The sequence below is a fragment of the Jaculus jaculus genome, unplaced genomic scaffold (genome assembly GCF_020740685.1).
Source record: "Jaculus jaculus isolate mJacJac1 unplaced genomic scaffold, mJacJac1.mat.Y.cur mat_scaffold_35_1_3033546_arrow_ctg1, whole genome shotgun sequence".
Lineage (NCBI taxonomy): Eukaryota > Metazoa > Chordata > Mammalia > Rodentia > Dipodidae > Jaculus > Jaculus jaculus.
Window position 1 is genome coordinate 1,459,478 of NW_025423491.1, and position 23,773 is coordinate 1,483,250.

General features: G+C 36.4%; 1 protein-coding gene across 1 annotated transcript; it reads left to right on the top strand.

The window, feature by feature from the left end:
- The first annotated feature begins 156 nt into the window (after nucleotides 1-156).
- LOC123457299 (vomeronasal type-2 receptor 116-like) lies at nucleotides 157-21,699 on the top strand. Its single transcript, XM_045141256.1, has 7 exons — nucleotides 157-197; nucleotides 9,323-9,460; nucleotides 14,443-14,731; nucleotides 15,125-15,928; nucleotides 16,982-17,209; nucleotides 17,561-17,684; nucleotides 20,771-21,699. The coding sequence occupies exons 1-7, from the start codon at nucleotides 157-159 to the stop codon at nucleotides 21,697-21,699; spliced, it is 2,553 nt and encodes an 850-aa protein (XP_044997191.1).
- Nucleotides 21,700-23,773: the final 2,074 nt, after the last annotated feature.

Here is a 23,773-nt window from a genome sequence, read left to right on the forward strand (position 1 = left end):
TCTTTACCATCATCCGGTTTAGTCATCCAACAAGAAGAAATGAATATGAAATTCCAGCAATAAGAAATGAACAAAAGATTGGAGCTGAAGACCTTAAGTGCTTGCTTTTTGCCCATTGACCAGATAAACTAGAACTATCTGCATTGACTATGCAGCATGGGGTTTTTATTATTTTTACCTAAAGATGTCTCTTTTTGGTAATGACAAACGTGTTTTTTAAAACAGCCTGGTTTTTCTCAATATACCTTTAAACGTTTTTAAATTGTTTCATATCTGGTCAAGTTGGGATTTTTAAGAACTTCATTTTTAATTTGTAATAAAAAGTTTACAACTTGATTTTTTTTTAAAAAAAAAAAAAGTCCACAAACTGCAAGCACCTGTTAATAAAGGTCTTAAATAATGTCTTTGTGTAAAAAAAAAAAAAAAATGTGTGGGAGAATTCTGTAAAATGGTACAGGAAGGGAAAATGGTAGAAAGTGGTGTGACAGGAGTTGATTAACATTATGAATAATCCATATGTAATGTTACTAATTTGCTAGACTTTTGAAATACAGTTTTTGAAGAAGTGCTCTGTGGAGTTGGAAAATGATACATCCAGATGTAGATACTTTCTTTCTTTTTTTTTTTTTTAAAGAATTTTTCATTGTAGGTTCACATTCTAGCTCAATCTGACCTGATATTCACTATGTAGACTCAGAATCATCTTGTGCTCACCTCCATCCTCATACCTCTGCCTCCTGAATGCTGGCATTGAAGGCACGTGCCAACACTCCTGTCCCCAAATGTAGATTCTTAAAGAAAAATTCAGTACCATGGGCGAGATACCCACCTCCCAGTGAGTTGTTGGTTAAGGCGGCTTCTGATGCCTGCAAAACAATAGAGGCTATTACCAAGGCACCTAGTTGCCCAGAATAACTCAATGGTGATGTCCTACTGCTGAAGACAACACATAATTTGTGCAAAAAGCCTGATCTCTGATGTCTAGCTTCCTTATTTATTTATTTATTGTTATTAATTAGTTTTGCATTCAGCAAATCCAGTCAGTTTGGTACCATTATTAGGCTCATCCATGACTTACATCCTCTCCTAGGCCCCTCTTTGTTGAGGTATATGGGTCATGCATTGTGGAGTTAGCCCTCAGTTATGGGTAGGATAAATGTATCTGCATATCATGAACTAACATGTGGCTCTGACAAACTTTCTACCCCCTTTTACCCAAAATTTCCCTGAGCCATGTTGGGTTCATTTTCGGTCTGCTTCAGTGATGAGTTGTTGGGGGCCTCTGGGTCTCTGCTCTATGATTCGGTAGGAGTTGAGTTTTCTCTGTGTTGATCTCCTTCACCCTTGTGCTGGTATCCGGTTCACCAGGAAAACACCACCCTTGCTTATTTTGCCAATTTTTCTTAGTTTCAGCCAGGGCCTTTTTGAGGTATGATGGGGTAGCTCTCTCCTTAGGATCTACATCTATATGAAAAAGAGAAGCAGCTTCTCCAATGGAGAGTAAGTTAGCACCAGGACAAATGAGATAACCCTTACTTTTTTTTTAATAGAGAATTTAATAGGTGTAGGCCCTCTTGTAGCCCATGATTGATGGTAGCTTGATAATGGAGAGTGGGCCTATGTTTGGATATGATTCTGACTTGTTTCCCAGCTCCAGCTATGGGTCTCATACCACTAAGGGGATCAGTTAGCCAAATCAAGAGCAGTTGGTTCCCCACCATGGCTTGGTGCCACTATTGCACTTGTGTGGGCATCACAACAGGTTATTTTCTGCTAAGTAGATTAGATGCTTGAACATATATTGCTCATTTTCCCCCAGTCACCCATGTAGCACTGATGTCTAGCTTTCATAGTGCTGAAAGGGATTATGCAGACTGCTGGAGGAGGAACATCATCAACAGTCTTACCAAGAGGAAGGTATTGATTGCTATGCAATTGACCAGCCAGGTAAGATGTGCCCACTGTTTTAATAGTGGTATGACTGCTATCTTTCACTCTGTACAGAAATCAATTCAAAATGGATCATTTTACCTTATATGAGACCTTGAAAATTGTTAAATGAAAAAGCAAAGAAATCTCTTCTTGAAATGGCAATCACTCTGTTTATCTCTTTCTCTATCTGTCTGTTTCTTTCTCTCTCAAATAAATAAAATATTGAACAAATAATTTGTGAAATATTAAATTATTTCTTCTGGAGTTAGAAGAAAACCATGGATTTGCATCCTCTTCAGTCTTATTAAACATAGTGCAGAAACTTGGTTGGAGTTTTAAACACATGTGGCACTTATGAAGCATAACTCATAATGTGTCAATAATGACTCTTTTCTTGAAAGGATAAATTAAGAATTGGTGAATATAGGTGAAATAAACTAAGAGCTATAGTTCTGATATAAATAAAAGGGAAATCCAGCTGAGTGCAAGAATTCACCTCTGTTTTATGTTTGCAGGTGCCACAATTTGGGAAGATTATGAAAACTTCATGCAGTGGAGCCACAGTGGAGAATATTTGTCACTTACTGTTCTTCTTCTGAGTCCTGCATGCTGTTGTAATTCAGCTTCCCACTCATGCCTGCATGCCTTTCCCATAATTATATGAAAGGAATGAAGCTCTTTTTTACCCATAAGTTTCTTCTGGTATGGTATTTGTTTTGAAATCTTTCTCAGGCATTTCCTCTAACTCGTTCTCACTGGAGTAATTTCTAATGCACTAATACTTTTTGGTGGCTTTATATTGTCTTGAGTTTTGGTGTTTCTTGTGTTATAATGTATATATTTTTGCATCTTGGGTTAAGTTAATGCTTGGATTTTCTAGTTATTTGGGTATTATATGTATCAATTGATATGATGTTATATATCTTCAGGGTAGGAGCTTGAGGTGCTAGGTGTGCTTCTTAATAATCTCAGGTTCAAGTAGGCTGACTGGGTCGCTGAAGCGCTATTCTGTTTTCTGGAGCTGGCCACTGGCTTTTCCTGAGGCTCAAGCAGAGGCTGGAAGCTGTGGCCCTGTGGACCTGGCACCACCGCTTCTGGAGCCACCACTGCTGGCACTGCCATTGCTGCTGCCAAAACTGCAGCTGCTGGAGCCGCTTTGGCCGGCCTGTGTGGGCTCTGGGTCTCTCCTACTTCTCTGTTGCTGTTTTAATTTCTTATACACCTCACTTTTTAGTAAAAGTGTGTATTTTTCTGCTTCTTTTTTTGTGGGGCTCCCCTCCAAGCTGCTTTGGCATGGTTCCTATGGTGCCATCTTAACCAGAATCCCTCCTGGTATGGTATTTGTTAACAGCAATGAAAAACTGTTACATGTACCAAAACAATGTATTGGAGATAAGTGACTTCATAAGAATTGATGAAGAGAAGATAAATATCCACACAGAAAATCAACCAAGAACCGTATTTCTCACCATACGAAAACATAAATTGAAAATTGATAAAGGATTTCAGTATAAGACATAAAATTTTGAACTTGAGGTATATGTAGGAATGATTCTTTAGTATCTTTTTATAGACAAGGAAATTCCTGAAAGGGCTCCAGTGTTTCCAGAAATAACAGCAAGAATGGACAAATGGTAACATATGCTGTCAAAAGGTATCTGACAAGAAAGAAAACAGCAGAGAAACCAGACATCTGCAGAAGGGATAAAATATTTCCCATCAACTCATTTGGAACATAATTAATATGTGAACATATTAATGATATTTCAAAATGAAGCCCCAAAGTTCCCATACATCATTGAATCAATGGTCAAATGTATTGATCAGAATCAGATTGCATACCAATTTTCACATGAACGAGCACTGAAAATTACATATCTACTGTTGCAGTCTTGTTTGCATTGCTGGTAGAAGTCACCCAACCAAGAGCAGCTTCTGGGAAAAAGAGATTTATTTTGGCTTATAGGCTCGAGAGGAAGCTCCATGATGGCAAGGGGAAACGATGGCATGGGCAGAGGGTGGACATCACCCCCTGGCCAACATAAGGTGGACCACAGCAACAGGAGGGTGTGCCAAACACTGGCATAGGGAAACTGGTTATAACATCCATAAGCCCACCCCCAAAAACACTCCCCCCAGGAGTCATTAATTCCCAAACATTCATCAGCTGGGAACCTAGCATTCAGAATACCTAAGTTTATGGGGAAGACCTGAACCAAACTACCACATTCCACCCTGACCCCCATAAACTGGTAACCATACATGATGTAAAATGCAATGCATTCATCTAACTTTAAAAGTCCCATAGTTTTTATCAGTTCCAATGATGTTCATATATACCCATAGTTCAAGATCTTTTAACTTAGCCATAATACCAACAAATAACCTGAAAAAACCAGAATGGCACAGAATAAATATTCACACTGCAAAAGATGGCATTGGGAATAGCAAAGAAACATTCATCAAATACAAGATTTAAAACAACCAGGGAAAACATCAAACTCTGTAGCTTCAAGTCCAACAATTCTAACTAGTGACAAATCTCCAAGACTGATAATTCTAACTAGCAACAAGTCTTGGGCATTTCAATTCTGCCCCTCCAGCTAGGCTACTCACAGTCCTGGAAAACTTCACTGGGGCCAGCAGCTCTCCTTGGCAGCCATCTTGTGGTGTCAGACATCTCCACTGGGTCTCCACTGCAAGCCACCGTTCATCCTCATGGCCCCATGGGGTCTCCATGCAGGCAACCAACAAACCTGCTTCACACTGCCCATGGCCATGTGCAAAACACAAGACCGTGTTGCAAACTCAATGACCCTCTTTCCTGCATTTCTTATACTACACAATACTAGGTAGGATACCAATTTGTTAATCCAGGGGGGAATAAAGCAGACTTTGAAGAACAGGACACTCCTTGAGCACTCTTGCCTCTTCAAAAGAGTCTACATTCTTCCTGTTGCCCCAGTGCACATCAGCTAGCCCAGTCTCAAAGGTTGTAATTTTTCAGTTGCAGCTGAACAGGCAACAGTTCACCCAAAGATTTTTCTTTCTGTGCCATATCCCTCTGCTCACACCAGTTCATTTCTATGCAAAGCAACCCTGCACAACTTCTCAGGACATGGGCATAAGATCAAGCTTCTCACACAAACTACTAGCCCAGTCCAAGCAAAGCTCTTTCTCACCCTCATAAGCCAAACCTCACAGCCCATAGTTCTTACTGCATTCAGGTCTTGCAGCTCAGACCAGAATAGTCCATCAAGCTGTACTTACAGCACTGCAAGGCATCTCTTAGGCCAAGGTTTCAAATCCTCCCACCTTCCTCTTGAAAATCAGCTCCAAAATGCCAAAGTTACACAGTCAGTTGTCTAGCAGCAACCCCACTCCCGGTACCACTTTAGTGTGGCAGTCCAGGTCACATTTCTGGTAGAAATCACCCAACCAAGAGCAGCTTCTGGGTAAAAGAGATTTATTTTGGCTTACAGGCTTGAGGGGAAGCTCCATGATGGCAGGGGGAAACAATGGCATGAGCAGAGGGTGGACATCACCCCTTGGCCAACATAAGATGGGCCACAGCAACAGGAGTGTGTGCCAAATACTGGCATGGGGAAATTGGCTGTAACACCCATAAGCCTTCCCCCAACAACACACTCCCTCTAGGAGGCATTAATTCCCAAATATCCATCAGCTGGGAACCTAGCATTCAGAACACTTAAGTTTGTGGGGGGCACCTGATTCAAACCACCACATACATCTACCTATGTATATACATACATATAAACACATACAGTAGGATTACATTTAGACTTAAGAAACAATATTAGTGAGACATTCGCAAAGTGTATGAATCAGGGGTTTGCTATGTTAAGGAAAATAAACCAGATTCAAATCAAAATATATTTTATCTTATGTTTATATTTTAAATTTTGTGTATTTACTACTAATAACAGAATAACCATTTTTGGGAAAGGAGTTAGTTTAAAAGGAGCTGAGAGATGGAAACTAATGTAAAAATGGGCAATAAAACAATATGACAAATATGGTCACTCTCATATGCACAGTATTAATAAATATATATTACATGAACCACAAGGGGAATATTTTGGATAAAGAAGGTATAGGGTAATACGTAAGGGATAAATGTAGGTGATGAAAGAACATTATGCTCAAATTGCAATGTCACACACATTAATAATTTCATGTGGAAATACTTCCTGTTCCATGTTAACTAAAAATAAGAGCAGGATCCTACCTGTTGCCTGAGCTAAATTTCCAAGTGCTTTGACAGAAACATGTTTTTGGGGGGGGTTGGGGAACCTTAAAGCTCATTGTAGTTACCTAGCAATTTCTGGTCTGGGAGTTACAGGCCCATGGCAACAACAACAACAAAAATTAAAGTAACAATTCTTTCCTTCTCTCCAGGGCTCTTCTTTTCAGGTACTCACCCCTACTCCTGCTGAAGGTTATATCTTTAGTTTACCTCTAGGATAAAGGTTTCTATGGTACTAGGTTATTTTTGGATTTAGTTTTGTGTTTGTTTTTCCCCAAACCTAACCCATTCTGTCCTTTGTCTCCCTAAATACCTTCCAACTCTAATGTCTGAGCCTTAAATTGCCTATCAGCTATGCCATCAACTCAAGCTGGTCCAGATTAGGAGCAAATAATGGGTGAGACCATGCAAAGTGTTTTGTTTTGTTGGGTTTTTTTTTTTTTCCCTGTGATTGTGTGTGTTTACTGAATATTATCTGTTCCATGTATTTCCAATTTCTACAAATTTCACAGTATTTTTTTTTTGTACCACTCAGTAGAATCCCATTGTGAAAATGTACCATACATTCGTTATCCATTCATCGCGCCTGGGTTGATGACGGTTCTTAGCTATTATGCATTGTCCATCTATAAACCTGGTTTAGCAGATCTCTCTGTAGTGAGATGTGGGACATTTAGGATAGATGTCCAATAGGGTAATAACCAGCTGTTTTCTTGTTGGCTAAGAGATCTACTCAATGCAAAGGAACCCATATCTGGCATTAAGAACCATATCATAAGCCTATGAAGACAAAGGTTATGCTTTCCAGTGTCAAGATCTCATAAGTCTTGGCTAAAAGAGAGGTTGCATACATAAATTTCCCCTTAAATTGATAATGCTTATCACATTTAAACTATACTGACTAATTTTCCACTGTAGAATCTGTTCTTTTTTGGAAGGTAGAGAGACCCAATTAGATAAGCTACCCCTCACACTTCAGCGAAGCCACCGATGAAAACCCAGATGAATTGAGGAGAAGAGCAAGAATGCTATTTCCATAGTGGACCTGATAACCAGTGCCAGGGTGAAGGAAACCGACCCTGAGGATACTCAACACCTTTCAAAGCAGAGATCTAGAGGCTCCTAAGAGCTTATCACTGAACGAGATGTAAAACCCACCTAAAATGGCTCAAGAAATTTTGTGGAAGATGGGGCTGAGAGATTGTAAGATCCACATGTTAAGACATCATGAGAGGCACTCCTGCCCATAAATATAACTAACTGCTGCTCCCACAGTGCATATCCCACAACCCCCTGGGGAATACCTGTAACCCCAGGGAAGAGAACCCCTGCGGAATGGGGTCAAGGATGAGGGATAAGAGGGAACAAATACATTATGCACACCTAGAAAATATGTTGTTAACAAAATGTTTTATATTGAAAACAGTACAAAAGAAGGAAATAATGACAGCAAATACTAATGACAACATGCTCAACACTGTGCACAGAAATTTTATTTTCTGTCCTCAAGGATGAGTTTCTTGCCCTTCCATGGCTGATTCTCCCTATTTTTTTCTGCATCTGCTTCTCTTAATTCTCCAGGATCATTCTTTGCAGATTTATAAGTAGTGAGTAATTATTTTTTTCAAGGTAGAGTCTTACTCTAGTCCCAGAAGAACTGGAATTCACTATGTAGTCTCAGAATGGCCTCAAACCTCAAACTCATGACAATACTCTTACCATTGAGTCACAAGTGCTGGAGTGAAACATGTGTGCTACCAAGCCCCGCTAACAATAAATGTTAATTTGATTTGAAATAATGAAATAAATCAGGACAGTTGAGCCTTAATTCAAGCCCCAAGATCTATCTCAACTCACAAAAAAAAGGAATTATCTAAATTTGTACAACTTTCTATAAGTTCATACTAATAAAAAGCTGGCTCCTCATCCCACACTCATGTATTATTTTATTTTATTTTATTTTATTTTATTTTATTTTATTTATTTGACAGAGAGAGAGGGAGAGAGAGAGTGGGGGGGAAAGAATGGGCTTGTCAGGGCCTACAGTCATTGTAAATGAACTCCAGATGCATGTGCCATCTTGTGCATCTGGCTTACATGGGTCCTGAAGAGTCAAACCAAGGTACTTTGACTTTGCAGGCAAGTGCCTTAACCAATAAGCCATCACACTCATTTATTTACCGACCAATTGGCAACCCATAATGTGAAAGCAACAACAAAAAATAAATCCTAACTCAGGTGGTAGAAGTTGATTGTATAAACCTAAAATATAAAGTTAAATTCTGTGTGGAATCCTGTAATTAGGTAAAAATAAACAATGGAGAAAAACAATGTTAAAGATGAGAAACTGGGTCATCACAGCTAATTAGTCTGTGGGAACTGGGGAACAAGGATAAAGGTCATGTATTAGAACAAAATTATGAAGCTTAGTGTCTGTATTGTTAGTGGGTGACTGACTGGGAATCTTGGACTTTCCATGATTATTTTCTTCATTGTTACTCAGACAATGGGAAACACGGAGTTGTGGAATATTACAGGCATGAAATTGCTATGAGTAGTGCATGGACCTCACAGTAAATGCTGTGATTCTGGTGAAAGTGAGGCATGTGAGGATTTTCCACATTGCTTAAACGATGGAAGAAACAATGCTGCCCATGTCTTCATGAGCTATGATGAGCAGGAATCCTTTCTGAACTTTTCACCTCATATCTTGACTTGAAACTCAAAGGAAATCCACTTGCATGATTTCAGGTGCTGTTTATCCAAAAGGCTTGTTGAAATTAGTCTGAAAACATCCATGCTCAGGAGATTATTGCAGCAGCATTCAACTTGTTTTAATGACCTTGATGCAGACCTCAGATGCAGAGCCCCAGGGCTGTGTTCTGTACTCCTCAAGGGAGGGTGGTACAGACTAGAAAGAAAGAAGTTAGGGATATAAATATCTCCTCTAGTCAGCAATAGTAGTAAGGATGGATACATACACAAGAAAGCATATGTGATAGATGTACCTATCTGACCTTCCAGAATCCATCTGAGCTCAGACCAAGAGCTTTGAGACATGGCAAAGCTGATCAGTTTCATTTTTGTCTTATTTTTTCCAATGTTTTCTGTCCTCTTCTGCAGTTTGACAGAAACAGGCTGCTTTTGGAGAATAAAGCAAAATACAGAAAGTGATGGAGATATGTGGAAGGATTGTTTATTTTCAACTCAGACATCAAAGAAGCATATGATAGACTATGATGCAGTGAACAAGCTTTACAGGTAACTGTCAGTTTTGTTGCTTAACTTTCTATTTGAAAGTCATGAATAATGTATAAGAAGGGTACACTAACAGTTTTTTGGATCCCTTGAACATTTCCTCCCAAGCATACCACTTATGAATGAATCAGAATTTATTTTATATTTTACTGAGAAGAAATTTCCCACAGTCAAATGTACCTGATTTGTTTAAACTTCAATGTAGATTTTCTTGTTGCTGATTTGCAGTTTAATCCCATTGTGGTCAAGTAGAGCACAAGGAATTGTTTCAGTTTTCCTGTAGTAGTTAAGATTTACTTTGTGTCCTAATATGTGTTCTATTTTTGAGAATGTTCCATGCAATAGTGACAAAAATGTATATTCTGTAGCATTTGGATGGAATGTTCTGTAAATATCTGTTAGGTCCACTTGTTCTATGGCATCATTTAATCCACATGTCCCTCTGTTTATTTTTTGTGGGGATGACATGTCAATTGATGAGAGTAGAGTATTGAAATCACCCACTACAATTGTGTTTGTGGTTATCTGTGATCTTAAGTCTAATAGTGTTTGTTTGATAAGATTGAGAGAACCCATGCAATGTGCATATATGTGTAGGATTGCAATGTCCTCCTGTTGGAGTGTTACTTTAATCAGTACAATGTGGCCTTCTTTATCTTTCCTCACTGATATTGGTTTGAAGTCTCTTCTGTCAGATATTAGGATAGCAACCCCTGCTTGCTTCCTAGGCCCATTTGCTTGAAATACTGCCAGCCCTTTCCCCTTAAGACAGTGTCTATCATCAAATGAAAAGAGAGACTGATTGAGATGGGGAGGAGTATGATGGAGAATGGAGTTTCAAAGGGGTAAGTGGGGAGAGGGAGGGTATTACCATGGGGTATTTTTTATAATCATGGAAGTTTTTAATAAAAAACAATAAATAAGACAGTATCTATCTTCTATTGAGAGATGAGTTTCCTGGAGGCAAGAAATGGCAGGACCCTGTCTTTTAATTCCGTCTGCAAGTACGTGTCTTGGTTGGGACACTGAGGCCATTCATGTTCCCAGTTACTATTGAAATATATGTATTTATTTTTGCCATTCTTCTTTTTTTGTAGTGCTTCCTTTTTTTCCCCTTTACTAATTTGTTTAAACTGTTATTTGAGTGTGGTTTATTTTTTTCCTATTATGTGTCTCTGTTGGGACATTGAGGCTATCCATGTTAACAGTTACTATTGAAATATATGTATTCTTGCCATTTTTCTTTCTTTGTAGTGTTTCCTTTTTTCCCCCTTTGCTCATTTGTTTTAACTGCTATTTGAGTGTGTTTTTTTTCCCCTATTTCCTCCTGCATGTGTGTTTTGCTTTCTATTTTGCATTAAGAATGCAGCTGGTCTAATTGTCATAAATTCCTTTAGCCTGATTTTGTTGTGGAATGTCCTTATTTCTCCATCAATTTGGATAGATAAATTTGCAGGATAAAGTAATATTGGTTGACAGTTGTTATCTTTCAGAACATGGAATATATCATTCTAAGCCCTTCTGGCTTTTAAAGTTTGTGTTGAATAAACCACTGTTATTCTGATGAGCTTGCTTTGTAGGTGATACTTTTTCTCTAACTGATTTAAATATATTTTCTTTGGTTTGCATGCTGAGTAGTTTAATTCTAACATGGCAAGGACAGGTTCTTTGCAGGTTTTTCTGTTTGGTATTCTACAAGTTTTCTTTATATGCAACGGCATTTCTTTCCCAATTTGGGTGAAATTTTCTTCTGTGATTTTCTTAAAAAATGCCTACTAAGCCTCTGGATTGAAATTCTTCTCATACTACAATAATCTGAATTCTTATGTTTTATCTTTTCATAGTGTTCAGATATCTTGAAATTCCCAATCATGCCTTCCTATTAGCTTGTCTTTCTCTTTGTTGGACTGTATCAGGTCTGCCACCTGATCTGCTAGTTTAGATATTCTGTTCTCTCCTTCATCCATTCTACTGGTGAGATTTACCACAGAGTTTTTTATTTGACTGACTGTGTTATTCAGAACTGGAATTTCAGCCATGTTTTTCTTCAGTATTTGTACTTCTGTAGATAACTAGAATTTGGAGAACACAGTGCTTTCTACCTTGCTTCATATTAGATCCCCCTTTCCTGACAATAAACACTGCTGTTGTTTGTTCAATATTAAGTGGCTGAGACAAAATATCCCTTCAAGTAGCTGCTTATATTTCACCCATGGGCACATAAATCCTAAGGTCTGTGAAAAGGGAACAATTTTCTTTATTTGTCTAACATCGAACAGACTTTTTTCATAGATGCTAATCTCTCAGATAATAGGTATATGAGATTCCATGATATTTGCTTCCTTTTGCAATAAGGAACAGGGACAAGAAGGGTGCCATCTATACATTATTTTCCTATATTACTGAGTTTTACTTGGACATATTAATAGCAAGAATTTGAAACATAACCTGTCAGGTATTTTGTCCATATTCCATATACTACATTGGTAAAACACACAAAAAAGGACTGTAGAATATTTGTACTCCTGATAGGATGGGAAATGTCATTCAAAGTTGTGACACTTACATCCCTTCTGAAATCCTCAATTAGCTATTGTAACAAGTGGTAGTTGCTACAATTTAATAGCAGGATTGACATGTTACAAACAGATTATATATATATATATTATATATATAATATATATATATAATATATATATATATTATATATATGTATATATACTTATAATATATATATTATATATATTATAATATAATATAATATATATAATATAATATAATATAATATATATATATATATATATACTTATACTTAAAATATATATATATATAATATATATATATATATATATATATATATATATATATATATATATACTTTCATTTTATTAAGTTGACACTTTATATGGACACATCAGCTGTTGTTACCATCATTCCTCTCCCCCATGCCCCCATTTCACTGAGGGGCATCCCAGTGGGATTACTAGCATTCACCATGTAGTTTTTGGTAATGAGTTCTCAGTAGAAAAGTCTGTCATTGTTGGGGAATGCAATGCTCCTGGATATTTTCTCCCACCCTGTGGCTTTTACATTCTTTCTATACACTCTTCTTCAAAATTCTCAGAGACCTGTTCACTGTGTTTTATGTATGTCTTAGTGTGGAAGTCTCAGCATTCTGGATTTCTGCTTTCTTCATAGAGAGTATTGTCAGTGTCTTACCCTCTACCCTGGGAAAGAAATGCCACTGCAGATACAGGAAGCTTCCTTGGACAATTTCCTGTTGAGTTCTCTGCCACACTGTTTAAGTACATTGTTGTTTTGTTGTTGTTGTTGTTGTTGTTATTCAGATTTTTAAGTTCCTTGTAGATTCTGGATGTTAGGCCTCTGTCAGTGGTATAAGTGACAAAGATGTTCTTCCTATTTGTAGGTAGTTTGTGGGCTCTGTTTAGGGTATATTGTTTGTAGGCAAGCATTTTATCTTAGTTCAATAGCACGGGTTGAGGAATTTACTTAATTTCCTGGATTACTGTTGTATTATTCAGGAAGTTTGTCCGTAGTCCTATTTTGTAGAGTTCCCCTTTTTGTTTCATCCTGCAGCTTTAGATTTTTGGGTCTTATTTTGAGGTATTTCATCCATATGAAGTTGATTTTTTTTTTTTTTTTTGCATGGGAAGAGGAATGGGTGTAGCTTCATTTTTCTATATGTAGTTATTCAACATGTCTAGCAACATTTGTTGAGAATGCTATGTTTTCTGTAGTGTACATTGCCATAGTCACTTGAGCGAATTAAATATTAAATGTTCATAAAAAGAACACAGAAAAAATGATTATGAAGAACTCTTTTAAACGTGAAGTAAAAATACATCTTCAGAAGAACTTTAATGATGTAGAAATCATTAAATACATTACATACCATTAAATATAAATAAGGAAGACTTAATAATGAGAGAATTATATGGGAAATCAAAAGTTTCTTTTGTAGGGAGAGCCAAAATTTTAAGGGAACATGAAATTTTCAACATCTGAAATGCCATAAGTGCAGGATGGTATGTAACATAGTTACATAGTTTAGGAATTGGTAAATGAATTTCTGTATAAGCATGCAGCCCTGTGTTCAAATATATGACGCTCACCTTAAATTTTGACATGGTGAAGTGCACCTATCATCCCATGTCCTTATGAGCTTGAAAAATAAGAAGCCCTAGAAATTGCTTGTTTGTCTAGCCAAATTGGTGAGTTCCAAGTCATCAGAATAATTGCATGTAATCCACGCATGGTGGCACATGTCTTTAATTTCAGCATTCAGGAGGCAGAGGTAGGAGTATCACCATGAGTTCTAGGCTACCCTAAGACTACACAGTGAATTCCAGGTCTGACAGGGAAAGAGTCAGAGCCTATCTCAAAATAAAAACCAAAACCAAATAATTGCATGTAAAGTAATATAGAAAAACAACTGACACTGGTTTATGGTGTACACACTGAAACAAGCATGTGCCCTTTTACACGCACACACACAAATACTTACAATGTGGTCTTCCACAAACATGAAGATGACTATTACTCATATATACACCCCAAAATACCATAAAATCTATCACTACTGCATTTATCTTTCATTTCTTAAAACTGAGAATTCCAGCATCAAGATATGAATAGACTTTCTGTCTGGTATAGATCTACTTTCAAGTTCATGTACGACTTATATATTCTTTTGACCAATTTCACACTAGCTAAAGATGAATACAACTCTCTCGATATATTTACAACATGAATCCCTTTATGAATTGTCTTTCTTTTAATAATTTCAAAATACCTAGTTAATCCCTATGTCATGCAGGATCATATCCTCACATAAAGGAGAATGATTACATGAGAATTTCAGGAGAAAACATCACTTATCACATGTACTACATGTCCACTCTAATTGTTGTGATGATTATCCTGTTTGAAACCTCATCCATAATGATTACTGTGTTTCTTTTCAGTGTGCCAGTCAAAAAGTATCAATATATTCTGACAATGATTTTTGTCACTGAGGAGATCAACAGAAATCCCAAACTTATACCCAACAAGTCTATTAATTTTTACTTCAGTCCTACAAAGTGTGATGATTCATTGACTATTATCTCTGATCTAAGTTCCACAGAAACTAAAGAGCACACTGTTCCTAATTATGGTTGTGAAATAATTGATTGTGGTTTAATATTTACAGGACCATCATGGGCAACAAGTAGCAAAATTGGGGCATTGCTCTCAATCTTTAACTTAGGACAGGTGAGATTTTTATGATATATGGAGTAGAATTCCTATCTCCATTATTCCATTCTTATATGCTTAAGGATGTTTTGAGTAGATATTTACTTTATCCATGTATTGTCAGATACCATTCATAGAGGTAATAATCCATGATTTTATGTGGTATCAGCACTTACTTTTTAAATATTGATATGAGGAACTATGGAGACATAAAAAGGGATTTCCTATAACGCTTAAACTGTTCAGTACTTTCCTAGAGTCTTATGGATAGTGAAATATGACTAATAATGGCATGAGCAATCATCCTTCCCAATATTATTCCCAAGTGGTGATTAACACAGTTCAGATCTTAGATTGAGGTTTCTTCCAATGCTCTTCCTCACATTCATTTCTCTGTTCCTTGTCCTTTAGATTCACTATGGCCCATTTCAAACTATTCTGAGCAATGGTTTTCAGTATCCCTATCTGTATCAGATTGCTCCCAGGGAAACAAGGCTGCCATTTGCCATAGTCTCCTTAATGCTTCATTTCAACTGGACTTGGATAGGTCTGGTCATCTCTGATGATGACCAAGGTACTAAATTTCTCTCAGACTTCAGAGAAAATTTGCAAGCAAATAAACCCTGCTTAGCCTTTGTGAATGTAATCCCATTAAACATGAAGCTATATAATACAAGGGCTAGGGAATATTATCAACAAATTGTGACATCATTGGCAAATGTTGTGATCATTTATGGTGAAATGAATTCTACACTGGAAGTGAGCTTTAAAAGATGGGCATATTTAGGCATCCATAGGATCTGGGTCACCACCTCACAGTGGGATGTCATAACAAAAACAGGAAGAGACTTCATGATTGATTCATTCTATGGTGCTTTCACATTTTCTACCTACCATCATGAGATTCCCAATTTTAAAAAATTTATTCAGACAATGAACACTTCCCAATATCCAATAGACCTTTCTGTTATGAGATCAGAATGGATGTACTTTAATTGTTTGGACATTGAATCTAAATGTAGAACACAGAGTAAATGTTCACTCAATACTTCAATAAAATGGTATGCAAGTCAAGGATTTGACATAGCCATGAATGAGGAGAATTATAATCTATACAATGCTGTGTATGCTTGGGCATATGCCTACCATGAAATATATTATGAACAGGTAGATATTCACCCAACAATAAGTCTATGCATATTTGACTGCTCAAAGGTATGTAGTGTCATCATTGTTACCTTCTAAGTGGTTCCATACATGTTTAAACCCTGTTGCTTGGAGTTCTCTTGATTTTGTGTGTTTCTGCATTTTTTTCATTTACTAGGAAGTAAATCTAGACTGAATTTATTAGTTCCTTTTTAGGGGCAAATATTTGACCAAAATAACGTATTTGATAACAGTTTCATTCTACTTCACAGTTCAATGCTATATTCCATCATGATGCTGACACCATGGAAGCAGGGGCATGAAACAGACTGTGCCCATGGCATCTGCACTCTGTAATCAAGGGTGATGAGTATATGTGGTCATGTAGCTTTCCCTGATTAGAAACACTTGTCCCTTAAAATAGGGCCATCTGCATTCAGTGTGAGCATTCCATGTTTAGTTACCAAACCAAAAATTTCTGTAGTGACATGTCCACAGATTTGTGTCTATGGTCGATCTAATTCCAATCAAGCAGACAACCATGAAAACCCATCACTATGTGTATACATGAAAAACATACGAAAATTAATGACATCAGTTTTATCCATATTTTATGTGACACATGACCCTGATACCCTGCCCAATTGTCTTCAATATTTGATACATGATCCTAGTTTGTTTTTTTTTTTATCATGAAGTACTTGAAATCTAGATGTGAGCTTACTTTTCCCATGCCAAAGTATCCTGATCAATGTGACCAAGAGGTGGCATGTGTTGTCCATATAATTCTGTATCAACAGTGTTTTGATTGAAGACTTTAATGCTTTAGTTAATGTTCTTTTGATTTCTATAAATATAATGGAGCATAAGGCTTATCTCCATAGCCTTACTAATATTCATTGTTCAATTTTAGCAGTTTCTCCCAAAAGAATCTTATGAAAATATATTAATATTAATCTTTAATGTATCTGTGGAATTTCATTTATTTCACACTATTGGGTACATGAAATAAAGTTTCATTCTCAGGAAAAGGCTGTAAAAAGCAAATATATTACTCATATCACATATTATGTCCATTTTTCTATGCATGTATGTAATTGGATAATGATACATTTCTTTTAGTTTTACCACACTATGAAGAATATACAATTTATTAACCCTGTTGGAGACCTAGTGACTATTAATGAGAAAACAAAATGTGATGCAGACTATGATATTTTCCACATTTCAAATTTTCCACAAGGTCTTGGAATAAAGGTGAAAATAGGACAGTTTTCTTCATATGGTTCCCTCAGTCAACAATTGCATTTGTCTGATGAGGCAATAGAGTGGGCCACAGGGGGTAGGCAGGTATGTTTACCTAATTGTAATGCTTGACTCTAGACATAAATAAATAACATCATATGGGGCCATGTGTGCCCATCATGATTTGGTCAAGTGCAACATGTTGTTCATGACACTCTTTCCAGGGTGCTTGACTTTATTTCTAACTTTTGAAAAAAAATATTTGGAAACAACAAATTATTTCATCAAAATCTTCACAAACATGACAACATACAGTTTACTAAATGGAGTATAACATTTCAATATTATTGTAGGTGTGGATAAAAAGTTTAATAAGGGTGATTGTTTTAACATATAGTTATGAATGGAATAAGTAACATTGCTAACTTTTACAACTACACTTCTGGTTTTCCTCAGATTCCCTCCTCCATATGCAGTGAGATTTGCAGGCCTGGTTTCAGGAAGTTCCAACAGGAGGGAAAGGCAGCCTGCTGTTTTGATTGTTCACCCTGCCCAGAATATGAGATTTCTAACAAAACAGGTAAGTTGATAGTTTAGAGAGTCTTTCTCCAGTTTCACTCTTTACCCATAGTGGTAACTTCTAAGGGCCTTGAGGGAACCTGAAGAAACAGATAATATCTCTTCCTTGCTTAATGTAATCACTTGGTTGAAATGATAAATACTTGTGACCATAAAAATAACATTCACTTTACTCCATGAACCAATTTTTTTTAACCTAGATCCATTGTTCATACTAGTTCTCCTACAATAAAAAACACCTATGGAGATCAGTGAATTTTATTGCTATCAGGGAATGTCACACACATATATAATATTCTTTGAATTTAAATAAAATGAAGTTAATAAAACTTCCACATCTTTATCTTTCCAGGATGCAGGAGGTTGCTGATGGATAATAAATGCTTAGAGATATCATTTTTTTTTTTGCTTTAGAGATTTATTTTATTGATTGATTGATTTGAGAGGGAGAGAGAAAGTGAGAATGTGAGTGCCAGAATCTCTACCAACTGTAAACAAACTCCAGAAGCATGTTCCAGCATGTACTTCTGGTTTACATGGGACCTGGAGAGTAAAGCCTGGGTCTAGTCTTTGCAGGCAAGTATGTTAAACAGCTAGCCATCTCTCCACCCAATTTTTGGCTTTAGAGATATGTAATTTTCTAAACATTTTCAATATAAGCATAATATCTCCTGAGTGTTTATAAAATAAATCAGAAATCAGTTGATTTTAATACTGTAGACAATAGCACATCACAAAAATTTAAATCCTTTATCAAGAAACATAAATATTCCAGTTAAAATATTGTGAGCATTGTTTCAGATGTATATTGAAGCATGTAAAAGGATAATAGGAAATGTTCTGAGGTTAAAAATACAAATAAAAAATATATATCTCTGAGATGTCAAGCTTACTAGGTTGAGTACAGAATGGAAGAATAGGTGCTATTTTATATTTCCCTCGATTTTGCAGGTGAGAATGCAAGAAATGGGGGTGGCATGTTAGCGTAGAACCTAAAGGCTGCAATAAATATGATCAAAGGGATTTAAAAATGATATAAATATTAATTCCTCAATGTTTTCATCTAATAGAGCCTGGAGCATATCTAATATCCAGTGCACATTTTTAGTGCACCAGAAATCCAAGTGGATATGGAGGGGCATTGATACATGATGTAAAGAAAGGAATGAGATTGACATTAATTTTTAGTATGATTGGATAATGTCATAAAATGTATTAAAATAATAGAAATATAAAAAAAGTTCATTCAAGTAATGCTTCTATATACAATCCAAATTAATTAGTTAAATACAAACCAGTGTTGTTGGATAAGTAAGATATAGTGAAGTGTTTTTTTATTTGTACATGTTAGCCATGTTATGTGTACCAAATAAAGTGGAATGTATGGTCTTATAATACATGATTCATATAAATGTATGCACATAAATTTACAATACATGATTAAGAGAAATATGATAAGGATTATAAATGGAAAAATATTCCTTTATAGAAATACTCAATAGGAGGAATCATATGTTTCTTTTAAATACCATTTTATGATTCAAGGTAATTTCAGTCAAAATAGTAAAACACCATGATAGAAAATACAACTTACAGGTGGGAAGAATTTTCCCCAGTTCCCTATTGTTTATCATGTTCATTCTTTTCAAATTTGGCAAATTATCTTGTTAATAATACTTTCTTGATCAAACTTCTTGACCAAATTATGCTAAAACATAGACCAAGGATTATTGAGGTAGAGTTTGGAAAAATACGTAAATGGTATGTCCTCTCAAAATTAGAACATAAATATCTATTCCAAGGAGTTGATTTTTTTGTTTGTTTGTTTTTCGAGGTAGCTCAGGCTGACCTGAAATTCACTCTGTATTCTCAGGGTGGCCTCTAACTCACAGCAATCCTCCTATGTCTGCCTCCCAAATGCTGGGACTAAAGGCATGTGCCACCATTCCTGGCTTCCAAGGAGATTAATTTAAGCATTAGTGATATTAGAGTTAATTATATCTAGGGGACTCCAATTTAATTCATATTTAAAAAATGTTTTGAAACAATTATATGTACCTACTGACATCTGGGTACAAAGTCATAGGGCATCACCTGATACAAACAGACAAATGTCATAAGACATAGAACTGTGGTGGGAGGGAACAATCACATTTTATTGTCTAAATTTATGGATGTTGTCTCACAAAGCTACTAAAATAGACATAGAATCGTGTGCCTTTCTGATCTTGCTTTGCACTGTTTATAGACCTCTGCACTGACTTTTTTTTTTGAAGCAAGGCAAACACACTAACTTTTTAAATGAAAGAGAGCATGAGTGTGAGAGAATGAATGAGATTGAGAAAGAGAGAGAATTGGGGTGCAAATGTCTCTAGCCACTGCAGTCGAATTCCAGACACATGTGCCACCTTGTGCACATGTGCGACTTACTCATGCGTCACCAAGTGCATCTGACTTATGAAGGATGTGGTGAATCAAGAATGGGTCCTTAGGCTTTGCAGGCAAGCATCTTAATTGATAAGCCATCTCTCCTGTAGTAGAAAGAGTAAGAAATTCCTCATGTAAGCAATGTTATATCATAATTATAGTGCACTACAACAAAATTATTTTATTCTTTTAAGAAAAACAAAGGATCGGGAGAATATATAAGATAAGTTAAGTGAATAAAATACAGCTTTGTTAGGCTGAGGAGATGGCTCAGCTGCTAAGGGCACATGCTTGCAAAACCTAACCACCTCAGTTAAATTCCCCATAACACACAGAAAGCCAGATGGACAAAATGGTACATGATCTGGTGTTAGTTTTCACTGGCTAGAGGTTTATATGCACACTTTCTTTCTGTGTCTCGCTGTGTCCCTCTGCTTATGAATAAATAAATGAAAATATTTTTTTAAAAGCATCATGTATCTCACCATAATATGATGGTCTTTATTAAATGCCATCATGGCTATACAGAGAACTAACTTAATTGTCAATAGGTACAAGGAATACAAGTATGGTTCACCTCTGAGGCATTTGATTGTAGTGTGCTGTGATTAGGAAGGAAATGCTGCTATTAATTTGATAATACTTTGCATTGTCTGTCAGATATGGATCAATGTGTGAAGTGCCCAATCAATCAGTATGCCAGCATAGAGAAAAATCACTGTCTCCAAAAAACCATGATGTTTTTGGCTTATGAAGATGTCTTGGGGATGGCTCTGTCTTGTATAGCCCTGTTCTTCTCTGCACTCACTGCTCTTATACTTGGAGTTTTTGTGAAGCACCAAGACACACCGATTGTGAAGGCCAATAATCGAACAAACAGTTACATCCTGCTCATCTCCCTCAAGTTTTGTTTCCTCTGTCCATTACTCTTCATTGGACATCCCACCACAGCCAAGTGCATCCTACAGCAGATCACATTTGCAGTTCTGTTTACTGTTGCTGTGTCAACTGTTTTGACGAAAACTATTACTGTGGTTCTGGCCTTCAGGGTCACTGCTCCAGGAAAAAAGCTGAGAGGCCTGTTATTATCAGGAGCACCTAACTTCATCATTCCAATTTGTACCATGATACAACTTGTTCTTTGTGGAATCTGGCTGGGAACATCCCCTCCCTTTGTTGACACTGATGCACACTCAGAACATGGCCACATCATCATTGTTTGCAACAAAGGCTCAGATGCTGCCTTCTACTGTGTCCTGGGCTACCTGGGATCTCTGGCTGTAGGGAGCTTTATTGTGGCTTTCCTGGCCAGAAATCTGCCTGATACATTTAATGAAGCCAAATTCCTGACCTTCAGCATGCTGGTGTTCTGCAGTGTCTGGGTCACCTTCCTCCCTGTGTACCATAGCACCAAGGGCCAGGCCATAGTGATAGTGGAGGTCTTCTCTATCTTGACCTCCAGTGCAGGGTTGCTAGGTTGCATCTTCTTCCCCAAGTGTTACATCATTTTGATAAGACCCTGTAAAAATACTCTAAAGAGGATGAAGGAAAAACATATAGTCCAACCAACTGATTTTTTTAAATTTTAACTCATATGTATTAATTTAAATTATATCCTGTAGAAACCCTTGCACTATTGTAAGCCCTAAATATTTAAAAGGGTAAGATATGAGTTCATGTGTACAAGTCTTATTTGGTCTCTACCATCAGCTTCCTACACAGCCTTCAGGCCAGGTTCCATTTTCTAGTACCTATTGAAAGCCAATTTCACAAAGTGGCACATGCCTCTGGAGGTTGTTGTCAGTAGCAAGAATAATCATTTTCTCACATCTCTCTCAAATTCATCAATAAATACACTTAGAACAAAGCACTGCTAATGCACTGTGTATTTTGCTTCTATCAGCCTTGATAAATTGAAATGTATGTGATACCTTCTTCAGATTGTTTCAAAGAAACCTGCTATAGTTTGCTGGATAGAGTGAATGTCTGAGAATGTCGAAAATCATTGTATTTGAGTGTTCAAAGAATATTCAGAGATACATAGAGGGTATGATTACAAGGTAGAAGAATAGTTCCCTTTGGAAGAAGCAGAAGCCTTACCTAAAAATGTTTTCAGTATACATTAAGGTTATCAAAGTTTGTGAAATCTACTGGATAACTTGGATAATGATAACTAGAGGTAAACAGTGACAGACTGTGAGGAGAGAGCCATACACAACGAGAGAGTGAGAAAATGGGTGCACCCGGCTCTCTTGCCACTTCAAACAAAGTCCAGATACACGTGCGCATTTGTGTACCTTGTTCTATACAGGTACAGTAAAATAAATTTAGTGCCATTAGTGTTTGAGTGGTTACTCAGTTGTCGTACCATTGTTTTGTGAAAAGGCATTTCTTCCTCATATGGTGTTTTGATGTATTTAAATACTTGAAATTTTAAATTTAGCCTTTCGAAAGAAAAAAAAAACCAACTTAATTAAATATCATAACGGAAGTTTGTAAATAGAAAAAATGCCAGTGAAAAATCAAACTGAAATGTTACTGGAAAGATGAAGCATAAGTCAAATTAAAAACTGTGGAAATCCTCTCCCATAGATTGTATCCTATGAAAGACAGAATATCAGCAGATGAAGACAAGGAAACAGAATTAATGGTTCAGTCAAAATGAATAAGGTCAAAATGTATGAAGGAAATAAGGGATATTTGCAATACTATGGAAGGACCAAGACTACAAATTATAGGCTTAGAAAGAAAAGAACCCTTGACTAAAGGTTTGGACATATTAAAAAAAAATGTAGAAGAAATTTTCCAATTTCAGGGACAAAGGATAGTATCTACGTACAAAGGGCATAGCAAACAGCAAGTATACATGACCCCAAAAGAAACTGCCCAGGCTATGTTATAGTGGGAATTGTTAATCTACAGAACTAAGAAAAGGTATTGAGAACTCATCCTAGAAACACTCAGTATCATACAAAAGTGAGCCTGTAAGGTCTTTGAAACTTCTCTTATCCAACTGGATCAAGCACATAATTCAATTGACCCATAACATGCTAGGGGAGTCAGTCTGAATTTGGGAAATGCCATATAAATTAACACATTGTGTATTTCTACAACTTTATTAAGTACAATGTTTAATTTCTTTGTAATTGTGAAAGTAATTTAAATCACTGGTTTTCAATAAGGTAAAACATTACTTCCCATTTATACCATTAAACACTTATAAACTCAGATTTCAAATAAATAACTTAAATATCCATTTAAAGGTGCTAAAAAGACAAGAACAGTCCAAGAATGAGATGGAAATAAATTATCAAGATCAAAGCATCAATCAGTGAGTTTCAAATAAAAGTAAAAATTAAAATGTTGATGAGACAAAGAGAAATTGAACAAGATTCACATTCCACTGGCTAGATTAACCAAAAAACTACCTGGAAGAAAACAAAAACAATTCCTTGATTCATGTCACAGTCCAGAAGTAAATTCAGAAAAGGCAAGCTTCCTAAACAAATATGTTACTTCCAAGGAAATAGAAAAGTCATTAGGAACCTTCAAAAAAAAAAAAAAAAAACAACAAAAAATCCAGACAAGGTCACTACTGAGTTGAACCAAACCTTTCAGGTAGTCCAATTTTGTAGAATACTGTTTTTAAAATATGCCCATGAA